The sequence below is a fragment of the Nomascus leucogenys genome, chromosome 23 (genome assembly GCF_006542625.1).
Source record: "Nomascus leucogenys isolate Asia chromosome 23, Asia_NLE_v1, whole genome shotgun sequence".
Taxonomy (NCBI): domain Eukaryota; kingdom Metazoa; phylum Chordata; class Mammalia; order Primates; family Hylobatidae; genus Nomascus; species Nomascus leucogenys.
In genome coordinates, this window is record NC_044403.1 from 21,163,614 (window position 1) to 21,184,904 (window position 21,291).

Consider the following 21,291-nt stretch of genomic DNA (forward strand, 5'->3'; position numbering starts at 1 on the left):
TTTCTTTTTTAATTTTTTTTTTTTTTTTGAGACGGAGTCTCACTCTGTTGTCCAGGCTGGAGTGCAATGGCGTGATCTCGGCTCACTGCAACCTCTGCCTCCCAAGTTCAAGTGATTCTCCCGCCTCAGCCTCCCAAGTAGCTGGGATTACAGGTGCCCGCCACCACGCCAAGCTAATTTTTGTATTTTTAATAGAGACGGGGTTTCACCATGTTGGCCAGGCTAGTCTCGAACTCCTGACCTTAGGAGATCCACCTGCCTCGGCCTCCCAAAGTGCTGGGATTACAGGCGTGAGCCACAGCACCTGGCCTCTTTTTTATTTTCAATTTTAAAAAATCAGCTGAATTTAAGATTCACTGGTGATTCTTTAAAAAGGTCTAGTTGAAATGTAATGAGCTGGCCTTCACCTGTTCCTTGGCTGTAGCTAGGTTCTTGGACTTGTGCTGCAGAATGTTTGCGACAAGGAGGGAAACCTGTACCTTCCTACCTCCCAGACACAGGGGAATGAGACAAGATTACGTTTTGATATTTGGGACAAAGAATAACAAAACATTTAATCTACAAAACATTTACAGAGCTGATGTTTTTAAGTTGAGATGCTTTGTTCAATCGCAAATTCCAAAGATAGAAATAATATATTTTTCTTTCTCCCTTTTCCCGTTCTCCTCACATTCTTATCCCATCAGCAAATGGCTCTAAAACAACAAAATGTGCCAGATATTTACCTCACTTAGCCCTTGAATTTCATGGTTCAGACTTGTTAAAATATGGAAGAGACCCCTGCCGTAGTTTTATTTTTTGTCTTTTTAAGTGAACTATTATTTTTTCGAGTTACAGTGTGAAAAGTTTGTTTCCATTTTGTTTTTATATATTTATAGTTCTCGGTTTAAACTGAGAAGAATTACACCAGGTGATTTCTAAGCTCTATTGTGTCTAATGTTCTGGGAGTTTACTACAGTAGGTGAATATTCAGTGAGACAATGTGATACAAGCTCTTGTGTAAACAGTTTGTTGTTGTTTTTTTTCTTTTTGAGACAGAGTCTCGCTCTATCACCCAGGCTGGGGTGCAGTGGCACGATCTCAGCTCACTGCAACCTCCATCTCCCAGGTTCAAGCGATTCTCGTGCCTTAGCCTCCCAAGCAGCTGGGCCTACAACCACCACATCCGACCAATTTTTGTATTTTTAGTAGAGATAGTGTTTTTCCATGTTGGCCAGGCTGGTCTCAAACTCCTGGCTTCAAGTGATCCACCCGCCTCAGCATCCCAAAGTGCTGGGATTATAAGCACGAGCCACCATCCCTGCCAGAAGGTATTTTTTAATCCCCCAAATAATGACAAATTAAGAGTATTAAGTCACAATCAAGAGAGCCCCAAAGTTGCATGACCTGTATTAATTCAGCTATGTTCTCTCAGGGTGTTGGTAATTCACTGCATTTCTGTTTAGCTTAATATTCAGCATGCCTGGTGTTTCTCTTGATCCTGAATTTGGAAGAGGCTTCACATAAGGCACAGATGGATGAAAATTTGCTTAAGTCCCGCAACACAAGAACAGCATTCACTACACCTCACATTTACTCCACAAGAACCAGAATTAAGCCACAGAGAGACAATGAGGTGCACCACACACCCAGATTCATGTGGCCCTTCAAACAGGAGTCCAAGAAAGGCAGCAGCGGGAAGCAGCCTCCACAGTAGAGGCAGTTCTCCTACCTGGCTCCAGGTTCTCATAAAGCGTCGGTGGGCAGGGAAGGGACAGGGATGTATCCTCTGAGTAGAATTTGAATTCTCCCTTTCTTCTCCTCTTCATTGAATACATTAATGTCCAGCCTGCTGCAGAGCCAATAAGCACATCCTGCGCAGGTGCGTTTGCCTGGGAGCCTTTCATCACAGGCTTAGCCCCCATGCCCGGAGCTGATACCCCAGGCCAGACTTCTCCCTCAGGAATGACAATTTTATCCTTGGTGGAGGCCCATCTCCACCAAGCAAGTGGGGAGTGGAGTCGTTTGCCAGAGACTGCTGGCAATTTCACCTCCCCCCTTCCATACTTGCTGCCATTTGCGCAAGCTCACTCTGAAGCCACATAACCAAGCTCAGCTGGGGAGACCTGACCAGGATCCGCTTCCAGGTTATGCTCCTCTGAAAACCATACATAAAAGAAGCAAGGAATTAGACACTTTTAGAGCAGACGGGATGTTGGGAGACCTAGCCCAAGCCCTTCATTAGTTAGAAGCAGAAATTGAGACCAAGAGAGGTGAAGTTAGGGCTAACCTACAATGTCTCCTACCCACCAGTTCAACTTCCTTTCTTTTTTTTTTTGAGATGGAGTCTCGCTCTGTCCCCCAGGCTGCAGTGCAGTGGTGCCATCTCTGCTCACTGCAAGCTCTGCCTCCCAAATTCACACTATTCTCCTGCCTCAGCCTCCTGAGTGGCTGGGACTACAGGTGCCCGCCACCACACCCAGCTAATTTTTTGTATTTTTAGTAGAGACGGGGTTTCACTGTGTTAGCCAGGATGGTCTCGATCTCCTGACCTCGTGATCCGCCCACCTTGGCCTCCCAAAGTGCTGGGATTACAGGCGTGAGCCACCGCACCCGGCCTCAACTTTCTTTCAACTTTGCCATTTGGCTTGCTGTGGTTTTATTTATTTATTTATTTATTTATTTATTTATTTATTATCTGAGACGGAGCCTCACTCTGTCACCCAGGCTGGAGTGCAGTGGTGCAATCTCGGCTCACTGCAACCACCTTCTCCTGGGTTCAAGCAATTCTCCTGCCTCAGCCTCCCAAGCAGCTGGGACTACAGGCATGTGTCACCAAGCCCAGCTAATTTTTGTATTTTTAATAGAGATGGGGTTTCACCATATTGGCCAGGCTGGTCTCGAACTCTTGACCTTGTGATCCCCCCACCTTGGCCTCCCAAAGTGCTGGGATTACAGGCATGAGCCACGGCACCCGGCCTGATTCATTTATTTTTTAATACATTAGTTTTATTTATTCCTCAGCACTCTGGGAGGCCAGGCAGGCAGATCGCTTGAGCCCAGGAGTTTGAGACCAGCCTGGGCAACATAGTGAGACCCCTCGTCTCTACAATCAGCCAGGTGTGGTGCACGTGCCTGTAGTCCCAGCTACCCAGGAGGCTGAGGTTGCAGCTGAGATCTGCCACTGCACTCATCTTGGCTCACTGCAACCTCCGCCTCCCAGGTTCAAGCGATTCTCCTGCCTCAGCCTCCTGAGTAGCTGGGATTACAGGCCCCGTGCCACCACGCCCTGCTAATTTTTTTGTATTTTTAGTAGAGACGGGGTTTCACCATGTTGGCCAGGCTGGATGTATTCGATTTTTAAAAATCCAAACTGTGTGCAGGAGAATATGAAAGGAATACATAAGCCTTCACTGTTCATTTAGCCTGCTAATTCATCTGTGAAAATGATGACTTTAGAGTGCGGTAATTAGAGAACAGTGGAAACGAACCGACTTCCTCTGACAGTTTTACAGAATGACCGCTTGATGGCACTGTGACTTGTGGACAGAGCCCACCACCTCTTCACGATGCCTGTCACACTGGCGAATTCAGAGAAGTCCTCGTCTCATAGCAACAAGACAGGGAAAATTGCTGAGCGCCCAGAAGCAGCTGTAGATTAAGTAATCAATCAGTGTGTTCAAAACACAAAGCATTTAAACACTGGAGGAAATTCCAAAATAATACCCTTTTCAGACATGAAATGACTAGTCAAAATATTGTTTTAAACCCATTTTACAAATGTGATCATTTTCAAAAAACTCCATCAGACCACCAAGCTGGCATTAGTGCCACCCACACTTGCCAGGGCCTGTCTTTTCCTTTTCCGCTCTTTTCATCATTGACACAGAGAATTCATGGACTTTTTCATAGCAGTGTATCTAGAATTTCCCCACAAGTGAATGTTCATATGCTGCTAGTAAGTAGGCAGTTAAATTTATTTTAAAGTAAGCCCCTACAATCTGGGCTATTCTGAACTTTTTTGCACAATTGAACACTTCAAGTGCTCTATATTTTCTTTCTCAGAAGAAGCCTCTTTTATATATATATATATTTTATTTTTTAGTAGAGATGGAATCTTGCTTTGCCGCCCAGGGTAGTCTTGAACTCCTGGCCTCAAGTCTGCCTGTCTTCTTCTGAGCCCTCCAAACTGTTCCAACCTCTGCCTGGTATGCAGTTCCAAAGTCACTTCCACATTTTCAGCTATCTGTATGGCAATGCCCCCACTTCTTGGTACCAATTTTCTATATAAGTCCATTCAAGCATTGCTATAAAGAACTGCCTGAGACTGGGTAAAGAAAAGCGGTTTAATTGACTCACCGTTCCACAGGCTGTACAGGAAGCATGGCTGGGCAGGCCTCAGGAAACTTACAATCATGGCGTAAAGGGGAAGCAGGCACATAAAGGGGAAGCAGGCACATCTTACAAGGCCAAGGAGGAGGAAGAGAAGGTGGGAGATGCCACACACTTTTAAACAACCAGCTCTCGTGAGAACTCACTCATTATCACGAGAACAGCAAGGGGGAAATCTGCCCCCATGATCCAATCACCTCCCAGTGAAACAAGAGAAGTTCCCTTGTCCCCCTCGCAGGCCATGCAATGGGGGTGTGCCTCACTTTTTCAGTGCCCCACTCCTCAAACCTCTCAGGGAGCATACAGACAGGCGGGCTATGGGGCTCCAACCCCATGGCAGTGTCTAGGGGTGAATGTTTACAGCTGAAGCCCCGGTGGGTGTGTGTTACAGGGTGCTCTTTTAGTTTAGCTATCCACAGGCGGCTTGTGTTAGTCAGCTCAATTAGACCCCTGCCTCATCACAAGGACAGAGGGCTTTCTGTATCCTGGGATTCTTGCCTTGGTGTACTGGAAGACTCAGATCGCACGTGGGCTAGGAGAGTGAGTGCAAGGTTTTACTGAGTGGTAGTGGCTCTCAGCAGATGGTGGAGCCAGAAGGGAGATGGTTTTCTCCTGGAGTCGGGCCGCTCAGCGGCCCGGGCTCTCCTCCAACCGCCCCCCCCCCCCCCAAACTCCACGTCGTTCTGCTGGTTGGTGGCTTGCTGGCATGCCAGCGTGCCTGTCAATGTGTTCTTGACATCCTCTCAACATCCAGCCATTTGTGTATTCCTCTGCCAATGTGTTTCTCTGGACATCCAACCGCTGGGGTGCCTGCCTGCTAGGGTCTTGGGGGTTTTTATAGGCACAGGATGGGGGTGCGGTGGGTCAGGGTGGTCCTGGGAAATGCAACATTTGGGCACGAAGGCAGGAGTCCCAGTTCTCACATAGGTCCGCAGGCACAGGCCTAGGGGTGGAGCCCTCACCAGGGACCTGCCTTTCTCTAGCCAGCACTTCCCTGCCCCCACTTCCATATCACCAACACTGGAGGTTGGAGGTTGCAATTCAACATGAGATTTGGGCAGGGACACAAATCCAAACCATATCAAAGATATTTTATATAGCTTTGTTATGGCATTTTTTCAAACAGACACTTTTCTGTAGTCCATTTATCAGTCTTGTGGGTCTTGCCTAAAAAGCCCCCCTGACTCTGATTTTTTCCTTTTATTTTCCATGTTTCCTCTTAGGATTTTTATAGGTGTTTTGGTTTTGGTTTTGTTTCTTTGTTTGCAGGGTATTTTGTTTTTTTTTTTTTTATTTTTCTGAGACAGAGTTTTGCTCTTGTTGCCCAGGCTGGAGTGCAATGGCGCAACCTCAGCTCACTGCAACCTCCACCTCCCGGGTTCAAGAGATTCTCCTGCCTCAGCCTCCCGAGTAGCTGGGACTACAGGTGCGTGCCACCACGCCCAGCTAATGTTTTGTATTTTTAGTGAAGACGGGGTTTCACTGTGTTAGCCAGGATAGTCTCGATCTCCTGACCTCATGATCCGCCCACCTCAGCCTCCCAAAGTGCTGGGATTACAGGCATGAGCCACCGCGCCTGACTGGTTTTGGTTTTGTAGTATGTTTACATCTTTGCTCATCTAGAATTAATTTTGTCAAAGGAAAGAAGTATTTAATTTAAAATGGGGGCCAGGTGTGGTGGCTCACGTTTGTAATCTCAGCACTTTGGGAGGCCGAGGCGGGCAGATCACCTGAGGTCAGGAGTTCGAGATCAGCCTGGCCAATATGGCAAAACCCTGTCTCTACTAAAAATACAAAAAATTAGCTGGGTATGGTGGCGCACAGCTGTAATCCCAGCTACTCGAGAGGCTGAGGCGGGAGAATCACCTGAACCTGGGAGGTAGAGGTTGCAGTGAGCCCAGATAGCATCACTGCACTCCAGTCTGGGTGACAGAGCAAGACTCCATCTCAATAAATGAATGAATGAATGAATGAATGAATAAATAAATAAATAAATAAATAAATCAAATGGGAACTGGCCAGGCACAGTGGCTAACTGTGGATCACGCCTGTAATCCCAGCACTTTGGGAGGCCAAAGCAGGCAGATCATTTGAGCCCAGGAGTTTGAGACCAGCCTGGACAACATGGCGAGACCCCATCTCTACAAAAAAATTAACTGGGTATGGTGGAGCTTGCCTGTAGTCCCAGCTACTTGGGAGGCTGGGGTGGGAGGATCACTTGAGCCTAGGAGGCAAAGGTTGCAGTGAGCTGAGATTATGCCTTTCCACTCCAGCCTAGGCAACAGACCAGAACCTGTCTCAAAAAGAAAAAAAAAAAAAAAAGAATCAGCCTCTATAGTACTGTAGTATTTTGAAATATATTTATTTCATTCAGGCCATGAAAGGACCTAACGAACCATCTCAGCCCGATATTTGCATGTACCTCTTTGACAACTAGACTTTTGTACGCCATATTCGTAGCCTTTTTCTGAAGAATGCTGAATAAACTCTACCACCTTCTGACTCTTTTGATTTCCATTTTCTTTGTTCTGATCATCCTCCATCTAGTCATATATTCTCATAAGAGGGCAGAATTGGTTTGTACTTAATAAATTATATCACATTTAGGTATGCTTTCTTGAGAGTCTACCAAAGTCACCTTAATTGGAATTTAGGAAGTTCTCCCAAAGCTCAGTCATTTGTTTACTGATGATGTCTGGTTTATTCCACAGTTAACTGCATTGGTTTGTTGTGGTAGACATTGTTGCTTGTACTTCCTAACAGCCAGTCCCTTCCTTGCCAACGGCACTGATTTTGTTCAGGTGTGAAGTAGCAATGAAGGCAAGGTTAGTTGGTTTTAAGGGATTAACTGTGTTTAAGCCAATCATGGCAATTCCATTCCCTCTTATCAGTGAATGGCTTATTGGTATTCATCTAGCCCAAACTTCTGGCCGATGAGATGTAAAGATTAGTCTGTTGAGGGGGCATCTGGGAAAGGTTTTTCTCCCTAATAAGATGAAGTAGTGAGGCAGAAATTAGGGTCTGGAGGCAGGGAACATAAGGCTGATTCACACTTCAGCTATGACAGGAAATATCCTCTCCATAGGGCATATACTGAGTAAATGACTTTGTAACTTTACTTCATCCTCTTCATTTACATAGGGCATACCCCAAGCAGAGGGTATTTAAGCTCACAAAAACTCTGTAACAGAGTCTTTGAGCCCCTATGCACAGGCCCGCTCCCACACCGTGAAGTGTACTTTCATTTTCAGTAAAACCCTTCATTCTTTCCTTGCTTTGCTTGTGCATTTTGTCCAATTCTTTGATCAAAACGTCAAGAACCTGGAGACCCTCCACCATTAACAGCAGCAAGAAAAAACTCCTTTTCCTCCTTAGATCATGGTTGTGAGAGTGATGCCTGGAGCAGTTGTCTTACAACCATGAGCAGGTAAGCTGAGGGTGAAAGCCAATCTGCAGAGGATGGTGGAGCAGAAGGAAGGAAAGATTCTGGGTTTTTAATGTCATTTTTTTTTTTAAGTGAAAGCAAGTTTATTAGGAAGGTAAAGAATAAAAGAATGAGCTGGGCACGGTGGCTCAAGTCTGTAATCCTAGCACTTTGGGAGGCCAAGGCAGGCAGATCCCTTGAGATCAGGAGTTCAAGACCAGCCTGGCCAACATGGTGAAACCCCATCTCTACTAAAAATACAAAAATTAGCTAGGCCTGGTGGCGGGCACCTGTAATCCCAGCTACTTGGGAGGCTGAGGCATGAGAATCACTTGAACCCAGGAGGCAGAAGTTGCAGTGAGCTGAGATTGTGCCACTGCACTCCAGCCTGGGCGACAGAGCAAGACTCTGTCTCAAAATAAGAAAAAAAAAAAAAAGAAGAATGGCTACTCCATAGACAGAGCAGCCCAAGGGCGGCTGGTTGCCCATTTTTGTGGTTATTTCTTGATTATATGCTAAATAAGGGGTGGATCATTCATGCCTCCCCTTTTTAGACCACATATAGGGTAACTTCCTGACTTTGCCATGATATTTGTAAACTGTTTAATGACATTGTTGAGCCACTGTAGTCCTCAGACTTATTATGTCAGATAGGTCTTTATTATTTATGTGAACTTTAGTTGTGTATTCTTTACTTGCAGCCGAGAGATTCCTAACTGATATCCCATCCTTATACCATATAGGTTATCCCATGATGTACAACTGGCTCATACACACTTGCAAGAGCCAATCCTAAATTTTCAAAAACTTTGGGAGCTGGTTAAGAGCACAGTAGCTTGAAACCAACTATGGTGGGAATATTTCCACCCCAGAAATTGGCAAATACTACAAATTAGGCCTCCCCCCAACCAAGAGTCAGTTGTTAAACATCTATCAGTACACAACTGATTACATTTTTTACTAAAAAAAAAAAAAAAAAAAAAAAAAAAAACAGCAAGCTTCTAAAAGCCATGTTTACTTAAAATGATATTGGCACATCTCAGACTTGTAGAGCCATTCTATTTTCATCTTACCTAATAATGAATGGATAAGCACATTTTACCTTGATGTTTTGTGTCACTCCCAGTCACATAATGATATGCCTAATGATCTGAAAACATTAATTTCACTAAGCATGATCATTTAAAGGAAGCTGGGCATGGTAGCTCACACGTGTGATCCCAGCACTTTGGGAGGCCGAGGCAGGAGGATTGCTTGAGGCCAGGAGTTTAAGACCAGCCTGGGCAACATAGCGAAACATCTCTACAAAAATTTTTTTTAAAAAATCAGCCAATTATTCCCAGCATATCCATAATAGAAATTAAAAAGAAAAAATTAGCCAGGTGTGGTGGCACACACCTGTAGTCCCAGCTACTTGGGAGGCAGAGGTTGGAGAATCACCTGAGCCCAGGAGGCAGAGGTTGCAGTGAGCTGAGATCATGCCACTGCACTCCAGCCTGAATGACAGAGCAAGACCTTGTCTCAAAAATAGTAATAAACAAAAATAAAGGAACCCTGTGATGAGTCCCTTGTATTTGGAACCATCTTTCCCGATTTGCTACTTCAAATATATCTAGCTGGGTACCCCTGTATCACCTAAAATAAGTCATCATCTCCTGAGCCCAGATTTATTATGATTTGTTTCTTACACTAGTCTGTATTCTTCTGATTTGTGCTAAAGACTCCCTTCTCCCCATTATTTCAGGAAGAGGACTGTTGCTACTATAGTCAGTTTTAAAGACATTTTATTGGTTATTGCTAGGTAGATTTCTTACTCTGCCTGGTTCAAAAGGCTCATGGGCACATGGGTTTTTCTTTTTTTGTCTGGAGTGGCAAAAAGGTAAGGTTACTCCAACAAGAGAACAGGCATTGCCAGCTTTCATCTTTGATTTGGCTCCTGATATGATTTGGATCTGTGTCCCTACCAAATCTCATGTCAAATTGTAATCCCCAGTGTTGGAGGAGGTGTCTGGTGGGAGGTGACTGGATCATGAGGGCAGAGTTGCACCATCCCCCCTTTGGTACTGTATAGTGTGAGTTCTCATAAGATCTGGTTGATTAAAAAAGTGTGTGGCATCTCCCCCACCCCTTTGGTCCTGCTTCTGCCATGTAAGACACCTGCTCCTGCTTTTTCCTGAGGCCTCCCCAAAAGCAGATGCTGCCATGCTTCCCATACAGCATATGGAATCATGAACCAATTAAACCTCTTTTCTTTATAAATTATCCAGTCTCAGGTATTTATTTACAGGAATGTGAGAACAGACTAATACAGAAAATTGGTACCAGAAGTGGGGTATTTCTATAAAGATACCTGAAAATGTGGAAGTGGCTTTGAAATTGGGTAACAGGCAGATGTTGGAAGAGTGTGGAGGGCTCAGAAGAAGACAGAAAGATGAGAAGGTTTGGAACTTCCTAGAGACTTGTTAAATGGTTGTGACCAAAATACTGATAGTGATATGGAACAGAGATGGCCAGGCTGATGACATCTCAGACAGAGATGAGGAACTTAACTGAGAACTGGAGCAAAGATAACTTTTCCTATGCTTTAGCAATGAATTCGGAGGCATTGTGCTCCTGCCTTAGGTATATGTGTAACTTTGAACTTGAGAACGATGATTTAGGGTATCTGGCGGAAGAAGTTTCTAAGCAGCAAAGCGTTCAAGATTTAGCCTGGCTGCGTCTAACAGCATATGCTCACATGTGCATGAGCAAAGAAATGACATAAAACTGGAACTTATATTTAAAAGGGAAGCAAAGCCCAAAAGTTTGGAAAATTTGTAGCCTGGCCATGTGGTAGAAAAGCAAAGCCCATTTTCAGGGCAGGAATTCAAGCCCACTGCAGAAATTTACTTAGTAAAAAGCAGCCAATTGCTGATAGTCAAGACAATGAGGTTAAGCCCAAGACATTTCAGAGAGCTAAGAGACAGCCTCTCCCATCACAGGCCCAGAGGCCTAGGAGGATTGAATGGTTCCATGGGCCAGGTCCAGGGCCCTGTTGCCCTGAATAGCCTCAGGACTCTGCTCCCTGCATCCCAACCACTCCACCTCCAGCCATGGCTCAAAGGTGTCTGGATACAGCTCAAGCTTCAGAGGGTTCAAGCCATAAGCTTTAGCAGCTTCCACATGGTGTTAAGCCTGCAGGTACACAGGGTGCAAGAGTTGAGACTTGGGAGCCTCTGCCTAGATTTCAGAAGATGTATGGAAAAGCCTGGATGTGCAGGCAGAAGCCTGCTGCAGGGGCAGAGCCCTCATGGATAACCTGCTAGGGTACTGAGGGGGTTGGAGCCCCCACAGAGAGTCCCCACTGGGGCACTGCCTGGTGGAGCTGTGAGAAGAGCGCCACCATCCTCCATAACCTGGAATGGTAGAGCCACCAACAGCTTGCACCATGCACCTAGAAAAGCCACTAGCACTTAACACCAGCCCATGAGGGCATCCATGGAGGCTGAACCACAGGGGCAGAGCTGCCCAAGGCTTTGGGAGCCCACCCCTTGCACCAGTGTGCCCTGGATGTGAGACATGAAATCAAAGATTTTGGAGCTTTAAGAGTTAATGACTGCCCTGCTGGGTTTCAGACTTGCATAGGGCCTGTAGCCCCTTTCTTTTGGTTGATTTCTCCCTTTTGGAGTGGGAGTATTTACCCAATACTTGTACCTCTTTTGTATCTTGGAAGTAACTAACTTGTTTTTGACTGTACAGGCTCATAGGTGGAAGGGACTTCTGTTGTCTCCGATGAGACTTTGGATTGTGGACTTTTGAGTTAATGCTGGAATTAGTTGAGACTTTGGGGCTACTGAGAAGGGGATGATTGTAAGAAGGACATGAGATTTGGAGGGGCCAGGGGCAGAATGATATGGCTTGGATCTGGTCCCCACCAAATCTCTTATCAAAATGTAATCCCCAGTGTTGGCAGGTGGGGACTGGTGGGAGGTGGCTGGATCATGAGGGTGGAGTTCCCATGAATGGTTTAGCACCATCCCCCTTTGGTACTGTATAGTGAGTGCTCACAAGATCTGGTTGTTTAAAAGCATGTAGTACCCCCTGATCCCTGGTCCCACTCCTGCCATGCAAGATGCCTGCTCTCACTTTGTCTTCCATCATGACTGTAATCCCAGCTACCCAGGAGGCTGAGGCAGGAGAATCACTTGAACTTGGGAGGTGGAGGCTGCAGTGAGCTGAGATGGCACCACTGCACTCCAGCCTGGGTGACACAGCAAGGCTCCATCTCAAAAATAATAATTCAGCTGATTCACTTCCTAGTCATTTCTAGAGTTGGACTGCGTTATTTTTTCTGTGACCCATAACAGTTTCTGAGTCAGAACTACCATGTGTCTGTGAACCAATCTGAATTTGATATGGACATCTCCAAGCTGTCTACAACTTTATAAATAGCGTTCTTCCAGCTCTATGTGTCCTTTAATCATACACATTTTGGGACTCCAATGTGCCTGCTCTGGGAAATACAATGCTAGCCTACATTGGGCCTTTTTCAGTGGTGTGTTAGAAACTGACTGAGGGGGTGGGGGATCCACAATTTGCAGCAATTACTAACATCTATGATAGAAATACTCCTACCATTGTCCATTAAAAGCTACCAACCTGATGTCACTGAACATCAAGTTGGGAAGAGATGCACACAATTGGTTCTCCTCTGGGGAGCCAGCAAAAGCCAGCTGCCACACACCATGGCTTTGCACATTTTTAAAAAGGCACCCCCTGGTGGATGAATTAAGACAGGTATCCCCTTTGGGCAAATTAGAAAAAGACACCTCTTCTGGAGAGACATGTGCCACATGTACACCTTGGTGAGAAGGCAGGAGCCCCTTCCTCCACACATAGCTTGTTGAGGGGAATGTAAACTAGATTTTAAAGTCCATTCGCCTCCTTAACTACATACTTTTGTGTAGTGCAAAATCAGCACAACTTTACAAGGCAGTCCTGCCACTGATTCATGACCATCCTGTAGTTAAATAAAACGGATGCAATAGAAGAGAGCCAAGTTACCTAGCAGCCTGAAAGCCTGCTTTATGCGGATAATTATAGGATGATATTGCCAGTTGGAATATTAGTTGTTCTTAAAATTAGTCTAATTAATAGAAGGCTATTATTGCTAAAAAGGGCCCCCGACTATATCATTCCAAGGATAGACATGATATAGCTAAAAAGAGTTGGGAAATATGATACCTACAGTACTACATATTTAGAGTCCAACTCACTAAATACATTGATCTTTAGTGATTTAAATGCTAACAATAGTCAAACACAGGCATAATGTGAATATTTAAATTTAATGTAGTTCTTTCCTATTTAACAGTTTTCTATAACTCCTATTTAGCCTACCAATTACCCTGTGAAAGTTATCCTCCCCCCTTTTTTACAGATGAGAAAGCAGGTTAAGAGATCAAATAATTCAAGTTGACTCAGAAAATAATTCAAGGTGACTCCTCCTTTTAAAACTAAATATGTAATGAATAATATGCAACTGATTTCTTGTGAAATATAACATTTATGTTTTTAGATTTTCTTTGCCTTTAACTCAAGGTAAGTCCAGTTTAAACCTGTACTTTTTGTAATTAGCCAAATCAAATGATCATAATTCAAAGATGCTAAAATAGAATGCTACACAGTGATGCTGATAAATACTGTCAATTAGCCAGCAAACGGTAAGGTGAATTTGCTGCAGGACGATCATTCTAATTCAGATATAATAGAAAGATTTTAGATAAAATAGAAAACTTTTTAAATAAATTCAACTATATCCTAAAACTTGACCTGGTCAAACTTATTCCATATTATATTCAGTTGCTCTAATATACAGCAGGTTGATGCTAAAATAATGACAGAAGAATTTGGCTGGTCTAAACATACAAATATATTTTCCCCCTTATCTTTCTTTCTTTGGGAAAATAAGAAAAAGAAGACATTACTCTGTTTACTCAGAAAGCAAGGAGAGCAGCACCTTCTCCTGGGCTCCATGACTGTCAGCCTTCTTGTCATCACAAAAAGGTGAGGGGTGCCAGGATTTCACTATGCTGCTCCTTCACTGGAATGGGAAGGAAATGCTCCAGCTGTTTTAATCAGTGACATTTATTAACATGCTTCAAAAGTGACCAAAGTGTCCAGCCAGCACAATAGCCAAGGCAATCAACGTTCTCTTAGTGTGATCTCCTCCAAAATACCAAATAAACAGGTTTAGGAATAACCTCAAATAAATTGTAATTTAACCTCGCCCAAAATTATACATCCTCCACCTGAGGATAAAGTCACTGCTCTTCCCTGCTCCTGTAAAGATACTAGCGGGAGGGGAGAAAGCTCAAATGACTCTGTAATTTAGAATTACAACCAGAGAAGAAATACTTCAAGCACAATAGAGACGTTCCATTGAAGAGCGACATTCATTTTGGAATGTTTGTTTTGAAAACAACTCTTCCGGGGGAATTCAAAAGGTACTGAACAAAGCAACATAAAGTAAGTCTTGGGTTGTTCTGCAAAATAAAAATATACAATCGAGTAGACCAGATGGCAAAAACACACCAATTACAATCTGAATGCTATATTTAAAACCCTTAAATTCTGAAGGCCTGAATATCAACCAACCTATTTATGTTTATGATCCTAAAAAGACATTAAATATTATTAAACCCCCAACTTCCAAAACATAGAGACCCAGCAAACTGGGCTAGTGGTATCTCAGTACACAGTCACACATGACTAGACTAGACTAGAGATCTGAGTTTGCAACCAAGTACAAGAGGTCTTTAGGAGCTCAGGCTAAGGGAGGCACTTTATTCAAATGCATGGCCTGAGAGAAGAGGGAAAGTACCTTGTAATCTTAAACTATGTGGTCCATCGCATGTTCTACCTCAAAGACAATCTAGACTACGGTATCTCCTCTTAAACTGCCAGTTCAGAACAAAACATACTTTATTTGGAAGCTAAATATTTGCTTCACTCAAGTGAAGAATAATTTAGCAGCGACAGAGAACACAACTCCTGTTTTAAACATGGGAAAGAGAAGAGAGAGTGATAAGTATCTCGCTGGGGAAATCAAAAGATTTCTGGGTCTGTCTGGGTGTATCATATTATGAGCTTGATTCTTCAACCGTCACTCCATTTGGTAGTCAGGAAGAAAGTAAGTGTAGCTGCAAGGGGAACTGGAAAGAACTACCCTGCCCTTCTGCACCCCCAGCCAGGCCCACTAGCTGCGGTGCTGTGCACAACTCCAGTTCCGATGCTTCCCTCCACAGTGGAGGCATAGCCAGGGCTGAACCAGATGCACACCCACAGTGTGTTTCTGGCTCAGAGCCTGTCAGGAAATTCATGTCTGGGAAGAAACTAAGTGTCCTGGTGATGGCTACGGTCAGTAGATCTACCAGCAATTTGTCCCTTTTTTTGTTCCAGATTTTAAGGCAGAAACTCAATCTTAGCAGCTAATTTCATCCAATTTTCTTCAGAAACATTCTCCAATTTCGTTGAGTACGCAAGAAAAGTGTGTGAACATTCACTCCTGTCCTCCCCACATACATATATAGACATACAATAAGAAACATACATACATATATACCCTAGGTTGTCAATGTATGCTGCTGAAATGCCTGAAAGGTTACTTTTCACTTAAAAATAAAATTTGATGAATTATTCTGCAAGTATGGATTTGGCCCTAGCAAATTTTTATAAATATAGTTTGAGAGGACAGCAACAAAGGTTTTAACTAGAAGCTGTCTTGAGGGTTTTCCTGATAGATTTTGTTAATATGTATGTTATTTAAAACAGGCATATCCTTATGGATTATAAAAATAGAAATGTATATATTTGTTAATACATATTCACAGCTTATGCTGGAATGGCTCACAGGAGAAATCATGGTTCATGTAGAGAATAAACATTACTCAAGTAAATAAAAATAAGATTAGGTCCATAAAGGCTGAGAACTTACAGTCAGTAATCAGCTCATTTGGTTTCTCTTTGTAGGGCAATCAAAAACATGAAAGGCGGTGACACATAAACACACACAGACATACAATTACATGAATTACATGGAAAGAATATAAATTAACCAATAAAGCAATGTGGAGTTAAGGTGCAAAAATACAATCTTCATCGATTTTCTCTACTCCTGTGTTTTCAAGCATCACAACATGTTAAATGTCATGGGTGGCAATACCAACCCAGACAGGTCTGAATGTTTGTAGATTTTCTAAGTGTTGAAAGTTAAAGCAAGATCCTTTGAGATCTATGATCACACATTTTGGTAGAAATTGCAGATTTACAGAGATGACTACTGAGCAGTAGGTAGTAAATGGAGCCAAGAAGTACACTCTTGCCCATCCATCTTCCATGGGAATCAGAATATTGGCTTCAATCACTGACTCATCTTTATATAATCTTCACCCTGAAAAATAAAAGTTACCAATGTAAGAATGTTTTTAGAGTCAATAAAGTTTGATTAATCTGTTTTAAGATGCATAAATTTTTTTTTTCAGTTTAGTATCTTCAGTAAGGCTAATTTTTAAAAATACAGACTAAAAAAAAGCTGATTTGTCTTTTTTCCATTAATTTAATTTAGATGAAGGCAAATGTTTTTTTTTTTTTAATTTTTAAACACTTCAGTAGCTTTTGGGGTAGAAGTGGTTTTTGGTTACATGGGTGAATTGTATAGTGGTGGAGTCTCATATTTTAGTGCACTTGTCAACCTAGATGAAGACAAATGTTATCTAATAAAAGTTATCAAAAAGCCAATTTCTTCAATTTTGTAAAAAATATTTAAAACATAAAAAGTTTGTTCTGGCCAGGCGTGGTGGCTCACGCCTGTAATCCTAGCACTTTGGGAGGCCGAGGCGGGTGAATTACCTGAAGTCAGGAGTTCAAGACCAGCCTGGCCAATATGGTGAAACCCTGTCTCTACTAAAAATACAAAAAATTGGCTGGGTGCAGTGGCATGCACTTGTAACCCCAGCTACTTGGGAGGCTGAGGCAGGAGAATCGCTTGAACCTGGGAGGCAGAGGTTGCAGTGAGCCAAGATCGTGCCACTGCACTCCAGCCTGGGCAACAGAGTGAGACTTCGTCTCAAAAAAGAAAAAAAAAGTTGTTCTGTGCTCCCAGAGGTTGACCTAAAAAAAAAATAACAATAATAATAATAAAGGTTTGTAACATTTCTTTATAGCTATTTAAAGTGCTCCCAGAGTAATCACAATAATGAAGAAATCAACATAGGACATATTCATTTTAAAATCTTTCCAGTTTCTTCAACAAATGTTGCTTGGACAGCTAGATACTCACATGCAACATATGGACTCCCACTTTACACCATATAGAAAAATTAATTCAAAATGGATCAATCACCCAAATAAAAGAGTTAAAACCATAAAATTCTTAGAAAACATGAGGCGGGTAAATCTTCGTAACTGTGGATTTGGCAATGGAGTCTTAGCTATGACACCAAAAGCATGAGTAACAAAAGAACAAAAGGCTGGGCGCGGTGGCTCACGCTTGTAATCCCAGCACTTTGGGAGGCCGAGGCAGGTGGATCACGAGGTCAGGAGATCAAGACCACGGTGAAACCCCGTCTCTACTAACAATACAAAAAAATTAGCTGGGCGTGGTGGCAGGCGCCTATAGTCCCAGCTACTCGGAGAGGCTGAGGCAGGAGAATGGCGTGAACCTGGGAGGCGGAGCCTGCAGTGAGCCGAGATTGCGCCACTGCACTCCAGCCTGGGCGACAGAGCGAGACTCCGTCTCAAAAAAGAAAAAAAAAAAAACAAAAACAAAAGAACAAAAATAGATAAATTGGACTTCATCAAAATTAAAATATTTTGTGTATCAAAGAACACTATCAACAAAGTGAAAAGAAGCCTAGAGAAGCGGAGAAAATATCTGCAAATCATGTATCTGACAAAGGTTTTATAACCACGATAAAGAACTCTGTTGTGGGAACTCAGGGACCCTGAACAGAGGGGCCGGCTGGAGCTGCAGCAGAGGAACATAAATTGTGAAGATTTCATATTAATATGGACATTTATCTGTTCCCAAATAATACTTTTATAATTTCTTATGCCTGTCTTTACTTTACTCTTAATCTTATTATCTTCGTAAGCTGAGGATGTATGTCACCTCAGGACCACTGTGATAATTGTGTTAACTGTACAAATTGATTGTAAAACGTGTGTTGGAACAATATGAAATCAGTGCATCTTGAAAAAGAACAGAATAACAGTGATTTTTATGGAACAAGGGAAGAAAACCATAAGGTCTGACTGTCTGCAGGGTCGGACAAAAAGAGCTATATTTCTCTTCTTGCAGAGAGCCTATAAACGGACGTGCAGGTAGGAAAGATATTGCTAAATTCTTTTCCTAGCAAGGAATATTAATATTAATACCCTGGGAAAGGAATGTGTTCTTGGGGGGAGGTCTATAAACAGCCACTCTGGGAAATGTCTGTCTTGTGCAGTTGAGATAAGGACTGAGATACACCCTGGTCTCCTGCAGAACCATCAGGCTTACTAGGGTGGGGAAAAACTCTGCCCTGGTATTAATTTGTGGTCAGACCGCTTCTCTGCTCTCAAACCCCGTTTTTTCTGTTGTTTAAGATGTTTATCAAGATAATATGTGCACCACTGAACACAGACCCTTATCAGTGCTTCTGCTTTTGCCCTTTGCCCTGTGATCTTTGTTGGACCCTTATCAGTGGTTCTGCTTTTGCCCTTGTCCTGTTCCCTCAAAAGCATGTGATCTTTGTTAGACCCTTATTAGTGGTTCTGCTTTTTGCCCTTTGAGGCATGTGATCTTTGTGCCTATTCCCTGTTCTTACACCACCTCCCCTTTTGAAACCCTTAATAAAAACCCAGGTGGGCATCACAGTCCTACCAATATGTGATGTCACCCCTGGCAGCCCAGCTGTAAAATTCCTCTTTGTACTGTCTCTCTTTATTTCTCAGTCGGCCGACATTTATGGAAAATAGAAAGAACCTATGTTGAAATATTGGGGGCAGTTCCCCCCAATAGAACTGTTACCACTCAACAACAAAAACAACCTAATTAAAACAGGAGCCAGGGACCTGGACATTTCCCCAAAGAATACATACAAATGGCCAACAACCATATGAAAATATGTTCAACATCATTAGGCATTAGGAAAATGCAAATCAAACACAATGAGATACCACTCCATACCCATTAGGATGGCTATAGTTTTAAAAAATGGAAAATAAGTGTTGATGAGATGTGGACAAATTGGAACAGACATACATTGCTGGTGGGAATGTAAAATGTTTCAGGTACTATGGAAAACAGTTTGACTATTCCTCAAAAATTAAACATAGAATTGTCATATGACCCAGCAATTTGACTCCTAGGTATACATACAAATGAATTCAAAACAGGTATGCAAACAAATACCTGTACGCACATGTTCACAGCAGTACTATTCACAATATCTAAGAGGTAAAAACATATGTCCGTCAAAGGATAAACAACTGTATATATATAAATATTATTTGACCATAAACAGGAATTAAATACTGATGATACATGCTACAATGTGGATGAACCTTGAAAACATTATACTAGGTGACAGAAGCCAGACACAAAAAGTCACATACTGTATAGACTCCATGTATATAAAATATTAATATATAGAATAGGTAAATCCATAGAGACAGAAAGTAGATTCATGGTTGCCAGGGGTGGGGGGAAGTGGGTAATGGGGAATAACTGCTTAATGGGTTCAGGATTTTCTTTTGAGGTGATTAAAAGTTTTCTAACTAGGTAGACACGATGGTTGCACAACATTGTGAATGTACTAAATGGCTCTCAATTTTTATGTTATATGAATTTTACCTCAATTAAAAACAATCCTTACAATGATGGGCTACTGCACTAGAGAGCCTGGATTAGGTGAGGACAGGTTCTACCATTAAACTGTGTGACCTTGGGCACCTTACCCAGCCTTTCTGCTATTTTTTCATCTATAAAATAAGCATAATTCCTTAATACAATCATTGGAGGGAATATTTAAGATAAATATAAATGAAAGTACTCTGTAAACTGTAAATCAAAATACAAATAAAAGGTAGTATTATTAACAAAAAGCTAGATTCATGACTCCCATTTATGGACTAAGTCTATTAATAATAAAATTTCGATAAATGTATCAGTTGCTCTTTATAGACTCCATGTAAAATGCATTTTAATATTTAGAATCTAAGCCACTTCTCTCTTTTTTTTTTTTTTTTTTTGAGGTCTCACTCTGTTGCCCAGGCTGTAGTGCAATGGCATGATCTTAGCTCACTGCAACCTCCACTTCCCAGGTTAAAGCAATTCTTGTGCTTCAGACTCCTGAGTAGCTGGGATTACAGGCACACACCACTGTGCCTAATTTTTGTATTTTTAATAGAAATGAGGTTTCACCATGTTGGCCAGGGTGATCTCAAACTCCTGGCCTTAAGTGATCTGCCCACCTCGGCCTCCCAAAGTGCTAGGATTATAGTCATGAGCCACTGCGCCCAGCCGAGATACTCTCTTAAATATAAATTCTCCCATTGATGGCACTTACAGGAATTGCTATTAGCGTCTGTCTTCCCAGCCTTGGTATGCCTGCTTGAGTTCTGCTGAGATTTGCTCTGCTCTTCTCCAGTGAGTAGGGCCTTTATTTCAGAAGGGATTTTTCCTTGGTCCATTGCCATGCACCACTGCTTGTACTGAAACATATTTAATTTTAAATATAAATATAAATTTAAAACATATTTAAATTAACTTTTACTTGTCAGAGTTCAGGAACCACTGGTAGAAATCCTAGATATAAGAACTCCCATGGCTAGAGGTCACGTTCGCTGCTGGGAATCCCACCCTCCATGGTATTACCTATTTATAACTGAGGACATGTATGAGACCTGCCATCTTTCAGAAGAGGTGGAAAAACTGCTGCTGAATTGTCTCTGATGTACTGGAGTGTTGCCCAGATTTAAAAGACCCCTGTGGTTAAAAGGACTTCTCCCCACAGTGTGCCACTAGTTAGAATTAATCTTTTTTTTTTTTTTAAATAATTGTCACAGTATTATTTCTACTCCCAAAATAAAGAAATAAATGTTAGTAATTTCCTTTCTCTCTTTAACGAATAATCATTAAACATCTACTGTCTACCAGAGTGCATGCTAGGGACTTTGGGGGTATACAAAGACAAAGCTGACCAAAGATTCTGCCCTCAAGTGGCTTACACTGCAGAAAGTAAGAAATAATTGATAGCATGTCACATTCAACATATCAAAAAAACTACTGAATAGTATATATCTGGACAATATATACAACACTGTTCATGTCCCTCTCTGCATGTTCCAACCTTGTTGTCTTACTTTCTAAACACCCGTGGAAGCCTGTCCCAGTTGTGTAATGATCACGGTAATATCATCTCTCTCTTCTGTCACTTCCTCCCTCAGCTCACAATAATGGAGTTTCAATTCTG

General features: G+C 42.4%; 1 protein-coding gene across 1 annotated transcript in view; it reads right to left on the reverse strand.

Annotated features, from left to right (window-relative positions):
• Positions 1-13,103: 13,103 nt before the first annotated feature.
• The window catches only part of CREBL2 (cAMP responsive element binding protein like 2), a 31,889-nt gene continuing 23,701 nt past the window's right edge, over positions 13,104-21,291 (reverse strand). The window contains exons 3-4 of the mRNA XM_003265515.2: positions 20,386-20,530; positions 13,104-16,226 (exon numbers count right to left, since the gene is read on the reverse strand). Of these exons, the coding sequence (XP_003265563.1) occupies positions 16,222-16,226; positions 20,386-20,530 (150 nt within the window). The 3' untranslated portion in view covers positions 13,104-16,221. The remainder of the gene's footprint in view (positions 16,227-20,385; positions 20,531-21,291) is intronic.